Here is a 6,415-nt window from a genome sequence, read left to right as displayed (position 1 = left end):
ATGTGCCAATCCCACTCTGGCCCCCTGCCCACCCCTTCTTGCTCTGGGAGTGGAGTAGAGGGGACATCCTTAGTCACCTTCCTTTCTTTGACTCTCCCCACAGAAACAACAGAACCAAGAAACTATGGAGCAAGTGGAAAAAGTAATGTGATTTCTGTGTCTGCTCATGGCACGGCTGCTGGGTCTACACCCCACCCCATCCCCCTCCAGGGTCCCTGAGATCTGATTTAGCTTTTCTGTGTTTGCAGCACACCAAGGAGCTGACCAAAGAGCGAGATGCTCTGAAACTGCTGTTATACAAGAACAAGTAAGAAGGGGAAGGCGGTGGGGAGGAGTCTGGGGGACCTTAGTACAGGTGATGAGGGGAGGGGTGCCGGGGAGCATGAGGAGGAAGTGGCTGTACAGGCTGGGACGTGTGCAGAGCCAAGCTCTGGTCCCAGCTGTGCCACCAGCTCATGCGATGGCCTCAGGCAGCTCAGGTCCTGTCTCTGGCCTGCCACAGGAGTGACCTGATTATTGGGGACCCCCCCCCCAACACCAAGGTTCTTGGCAGGTGCAGCAAAAAGATTGGTTGGTCACCAAAGTGGTGCTCTCTGTTTGCTCATTCCTCTCACCACAGCAAAAACAATGAGGACCTGAAGCAGCAGAACTCTGAGCTCTGAGAGAGGCTTGGAGTCCTCATGACTGAAAAGAAGACCCTGCAGCTGGGCATGGAGGAGCTGCAGAAGAAGCTGGAAATGTCTGAGCTGCTGCTGCAACAAGTAAGAGGCTGCAGCCCATGGAGCCCCAGCCCTAGCCCGCGGGGGCCACCATCCCCAGGGACTGTCAGGGAGGCCCTCAGCCAAGAGATGGAAATTCTGAATCCTTATTCTGGTCCTGCCCTAGAATCCTCCAGAAATTGCTAGCATTCTGCACAGAGCCCCTGCCTAGATCTACACAATCAGAATCTCAGTGATACAGCTTTTCAAAAATGTGTATTTAAGCATCTCAGTTTCATTGGAAAGGCAGAGGCAGACAGACAGAGATGGAGGGAGATCTTCCATCCACTAGTTCATTTTCCAAATGCCTTCAACAGCCAGGGCTGAAGCCAGGAGATTGAAACTCAATCCAGACCTCCTGTGTGGGTGTCAGGATCCCAGGAGGCCGTCCCCTGCTGCTTCCTAAGTTGCACAGTACAGCAAGTGCACCTGCTGTGGCCTGCAGCCAGAGGTGGCTGTGTGTTTGGGTTTTGGGGGCAGCATCGGTTTAGAGGGAGGCAGTGGCCCCTGCTCATGGCTCTTTTCCCTGTGCTCTGGGCAGCTCTGCACACTGAGGGAGGAGAAGGAGCACAGCCTGAGTCAGGTGCGGGAGCTGGAGACCACCGTGGCCGAGCTCAAGAGCCAGATGGGTAAGCAGGGGAAGAGGTGGCCTGGGAGCAGGATAGGTGTCAGGTGCCCCGGTGAGGGGTGTTGTGGCAGAGGGAAGCAGGTCTGTGCCAGTGGATGGCAAGTCTTGTCATCTCTCTGAGCCTCGGTGACCTCATCTGTAAATAGGGGTGGCATACCCACTGTCCACCATGCACGGTCAAGCACTCTGTGTCCTGGCTTGGAAGGGTAATGACCATCTGAATATGGAAAGTTATTAGCCAAGAAGCCAGCACCGGGGTGGGGGCAAGCAGTTGGCCTGAGGAGCTAAGGACCAAGCAGGAGCTTTTTGAAAACCCAGAGGCTGGGGCCCCTGATGGCTGCTTCCTTTCTCAGCTGAGCCTCCCACCCCAGAGTCCCCAACTTCCCCCGCGGGGCTGTCGGAGGTGGAACAGCAGCTGCAGGCGCAGGCTGAGCAGCTGCAGAAGGAGCTGGAGAGCCTGGCGGGGCAGCTGCAGGCCCAGGTGCAGGACAACGCAGGCCTGAGTCGCATGAACCAGCAGCAGGAACAGTGGCTGCTACAGCTGGAGTGGGAGGTGGAGCTGTGGGGCAACCAGGCCGAGGAACGCACACAGAGCGACCACGTGACCATCAGCCGCGCGCTCCTGCAGAACCGGGAGCTCAAGGAGCAGCTGGCCGAGCTGCAGGATGACTTCGTGAGACTGGTGTGTTCGGCCTCCCTGGGCAAGGCCTCTGGTACAAAACACTTCCCTCTGGGCCTTCACTTCCCCCCCACCAAAGGGGATGGTGATGACCTAGGCAGGCGCCCTGTGAGCCAGGACCCTGCTCAAATGTCTGTCGGAGGAGAGGGGCTGAGTTTCCAGCCCTCCCGGCACTGTGGGAGGTGGGCACCTGGTGCTGGGATCCAGATGCAGCCACTTTGGGTGGCAATGGATTGCTTCTCTCTGTGCAGAGCAATGACAACATGCGGCTCACCCTCTTGCTGCAGGCAGAGCAGGAAACTCGGCCAGCTGCAGGAGAAGCTGGGGGAGCTGAAGGAAACGGTAATGCTCAGCCCAACTGTGAAGGACTGGGCCATGGAGACAAGTCTCTGGGAAGGGCAGTGCTAGGCCCAGGAGGGAGGCCGCTCCAGTCTGGAGTGACAGGTGACCTCCATGTCGACTGTCCTGTGACTCTTAGAGCTGGTAGCCCCGGGCTCCTCCCGGGTCTAGACGTCATTGTCCCACGAGAGGCGTGTCACCCAGCTCCACTGGTCACTACACAAAGGCTACCCTTTGCTAAGCCTCAGATTCCTGACAAAGGAACTTAGCATTTTTTCCTTATACAGGTGTTGAGGATGAGCTGAGATTGTGCGGGTAAAGTATTAGGCACGAGTGTTCCCCTAACAGCTGATGCCTTCCCTCTCGTGTGTGGCCTCAAGTTAAAGTGATGGGAAAGAACGGGATGAGGTGTGAGGCTGGGTGCAGGAGACACGGGGCTCTGTGCCACTCCCGTGCAACCAGTGGAATCGGTTAGCAACCCCCACCTGCCCTCATGCTCCCCCCACCCCCCTTGGTCTTCTGCAGATGGAGCTGAAGAGCCAGGAGGCTCAGGGTCTGCACCAACAGCACGACCAGTGCCTGTTCCACCTGCAGCAGCACGTGGCCACCTACACACAGCTGCACTCTGAGAAGAAGGCGCTACACAAGCAGAACCCTACTGCGCAGCAGCTCAGGAAGCAGCCACAGGAGATGCAGAACCCCCAGGAGCACCCAGGCCTGGGCACCAACCACTGCATCCCCTTCTTCTACCGGGCTGACAAGCATGACGACATTATCGTATAACACCAGATGCCATCAGCCTGGGGAGCCCCAACCCCATCCTTGCCACTCCACCCCTGCTAGCCACCCTATCCCCTGCCGTTCCTTCCCAGTTCCCTTCCCTCCCTAGCCAGAACCCCTGATGGGGAGAGAAAGGCCTCTTTAGGCTGCCTCTCTGGAGGACCCTGGGGGCTCCTGGGGCCTCCTCATTTCCAGCTCCATCCTCAGAGGCCGTGACCAACACAGGCAGCATTTGTGTGGCCCCCAGAACAGCCAAGACCAGGGGGTGCTCATCCACTTGGGCAAGTCAGCCAGGCAGTTTTCATCGCCCCTCTTGGGGCTAACTGTCAGCCTGGCCAGCATAATCTGGCCGGGAACATCACGTGGGGGCATCAGCAGGCACAGACATGAGGGCATCAGGGCGAGGAGGGCATCTGAGTGAGGGTCATTGCTGGGCGGGGGCACCCAGGCAAGGGCATCACTGGGCAGGGGTCACTTCTGGGGCAGGGGCATCATCATGGGCAAGGGTCACTTCCAGGCCAGGGGCATCATGGGTAAGGGTCATTTCTGGGCCAGGGCATCATGGGTAAGGGTATATGGGCAAGGAGGGCACAATAGGATGAGGGTCATCTCTGGGCGAGGGCAGTCCCTTATTCAGGGAGGCTCCTGGTCCCAAATCGCAGGATGGCCTGGGCAAGCAGAGGCTAACTGCAGGCTGGGTGCTTACCACAGATGGCACTCACGGTAGGCCAGGCGTGGTCCAGCTCTTCACTCCATGCCTGTGCCCCCAGGCAGGCCAGCTGGGAGGCATGGTCAACAGCCCTCAAAGGGTCGGCTGGGGCAGGCGATGCAGGGGCGCCTGTCCCCTTACTAAGAGGCACACCAGCCAGGCAGGGCTGAGGCAGGCATTCGGGGGACTCCCTTTTCTTTGGAGGCACTTTGAGGCAGGGCAGTAGGCAGCATTCTGTCAGGCCCTAGAACAGTTTGGGCTAACTCTAGGCCTGATGAGGGGAAGAGGCTGCCTCCAGTGGGCCTCCCCACCCCCACCCCATGTACATATTGTACATGTGTAACATTTTGTATATTCTGGGGGTAGGGCCTCCCCTGTATCATAGCTGAGGCTGGAGCTCGCAAATGAGGAGGAGGTCGTAATAATTATTTGGGGCTGGGAAACTTATTTATTGACAGTCTATGGCCCAGGAAAGAGGCGGAGACAGGGTTGTGGCACCCTGGTGATGTGGCTCCTGTTATTATCTTGAAATAAACAAATTGAGCCATACTGCTTGGCCCCGTGTGTGGCAACTTTGTCGCAGGGCCCAGAGTCTGCTGTGCTGCGGGTGGGCACTGCACAGGGCAGCAGGGCCTGTCAGCAGTGGGCAGCCTCTGTGCTGTGCTGAGCGTTCAGTGGGATGAAGAAGCCTCTTCCAGGCTGCCCTCCTTACACTGCGACTCCGGGGGCACTGCCAGGTGTGTGTGTGTGTGTGTGTGTGTGTATGAGTATTTATAGATATTTATAGAACAGGGCAGGAGCAGGACCACAGAGGGGCACAAATTTTCACCAAGGTCATGCCTGGAGGTGTCAGCTCACCACATAACAGAAAGTCATAGATGAAGGGGAGGCTTTGGGGCTGAGGGCCACTGTCAAGTCACAGAGCAGGTGTCTGGGCAGGCTTGGAAAGGGAGGTCTCCAAGGAAGAGGAGAGATCTGGTTAGAGGTTGAAGGGGAGCCTGGGACACTCTGGACAGGACAGACTTGCCTGACCCAATCGTCTGGCAGTGGGAGAGAAAGCAGAGAGAACAGCGGAGAGAGAGGAGGGAGACAGGTGGTAAGGCAAGAACAGCCAGGCCATGGCACTGGTGGGCAGGGCGGAGGTGGGAAGCAGCAGCAGGTGGGCACGTGGGTGAACTTTCTGGAAAAGGCCATGGACAGGAAGGGGAAGGAAGATGGGAGGACGAGCTGGAGTGGGTGACCAGAGCTTCCGGTGAGTCGGGGTGGAGGCTGGAGAGGGCCTCCCTTGCCACTCACGCCACCTCTCACACACCAAAAGCCACAGTCCTGACACAAGCCTGGCCCTCTCAGACTTCCCTCCTCCCTGATGGCCCTGCCTTTGGACCCAATGGCCAGGGCCAGCACTAGCCTCGGGAGGCTCATGTGGCAGCCAGCAGGCCTGATGGAGAAAGACAGGAGGAAGAACCTTGCTTGAACCAGGAGTGCGCAGCTAAAACGGATGGCTGGAGGGGGTGCCAGAGGCCCCTCGGGTGCTCAAAAAGCCCAGCGTCCTCAGCGGGGACCCTGGGGAAGCAGGGCGGGCAGGCAGCCACAAACTCCCAAATCTAAGAGGGGAGCCTCGGCTGCTTGGGGGGCTGCAGGATGTGGAGGCGAGGCGGGGCCCTCCCTGCTGGGGAAAAGCAGAAGAGGGAGAGTCAGAAGCCAGCGAAGAGTGGCAGGTGGGGCCCTGGGCCAACTCTGCGGTCCAGCCGGGTGGAGCTCAGAGTAGCTGACCTGCCCGGGCTACGGGGCTTCATCTGGGGCTGAGGACCCCACCTTCAGCCAGTAGCAGGTGTGACAATGCCCAGGAGGGAGGCAGGAGGCTGTGTGTCCCTGCCTCGCCTGGGCTGATGGGTGCAGAGGATTCTCAGGCTTTGAGGTCATCAAGCAACCGAAGGCTTCACCCCTGGCCACTCTCAACTGCACACCCAAGGGACAAGGTGACCTCCAGCCTGTCACCCTGGCCTGTGCTGGGGCTCCCAGGCCAGGGGGCAGGATACCCCCCTGCCCCCAGCAGCACAGCTCCGATTGGGGCAGGTGTGGCACATCCAGGAGGAAGTTCAAAGACCTCTGGCTGTCCCACAACTACACCCCCCAAGTTCCCAGCCCCTACACCATCAACCACAAGCTCCCTGACCTCTCTGACAGCTCAGAGGGCACCCACATCTGCCAGTGGTGTGGATCCTGTCCCAAGAACCCCTAGGCTCAGCCACGGAGGCCCTGGGCAGCTGCACTGAGTCCCGAGGCTGCCTGGGAAGGGAGAGGAGATAGTCAGCTGGCCCAAGGACAGAAACAGGAAAGAGGGAGTCTGGAGCTGCAGTAGGGAGAGGGAGGGGCCTGGCCCTGAGGTCCCAGGGGTGCCCCCCAGTGTGGGGCTGGTACAGTGGGGCAGATGCTGTCCTGAGGCAGGCAGAGTGGCAGGTACCTACCTTGGCTGACGCTCCTCAGGGGCCACTGAGAGGGATTCTGAAAGACAGCTCGGG

General features: G+C 59.1%; 1 protein-coding gene across 1 annotated transcript; it reads left to right on the top strand.

Moving 5' to 3' along the window:
- Nucleotides 1-680: 680 nt before the first annotated feature.
- On the top strand, nucleotides 681-4,396 carry LOC149122864 (golgin subfamily A member 2-like). Its single transcript, XM_089311283.1, has 3 exons — nucleotides 681-761; nucleotides 1,300-1,387; nucleotides 1,740-4,396. Exons 1-3 carry the CDS (start codon nucleotides 681-683, stop codon nucleotides 2,471-2,473), a joined length of 903 nt encoding a protein of 300 aa, XP_089167409.1. The 3' UTR covers nucleotides 2,474-4,396.
- The last annotated feature ends 2,019 nt before the right edge of the window (nucleotides 4,397-6,415 follow it).

Source organism: Oryctolagus cuniculus, chromosome 13 (assembly GCF_051225735.1).
Source record: "Oryctolagus cuniculus isolate XC-2025 breed Fujian yellow rabbit chromosome 13, ASM5122573v1, whole genome shotgun sequence".
Lineage (NCBI taxonomy): Eukaryota > Metazoa > Chordata > Mammalia > Lagomorpha > Leporidae > Oryctolagus > Oryctolagus cuniculus.
The sequence above is the reverse complement of the archived record's forward strand: the minus strand, read 5'-3'. Positions and strand labels throughout refer to the sequence as shown.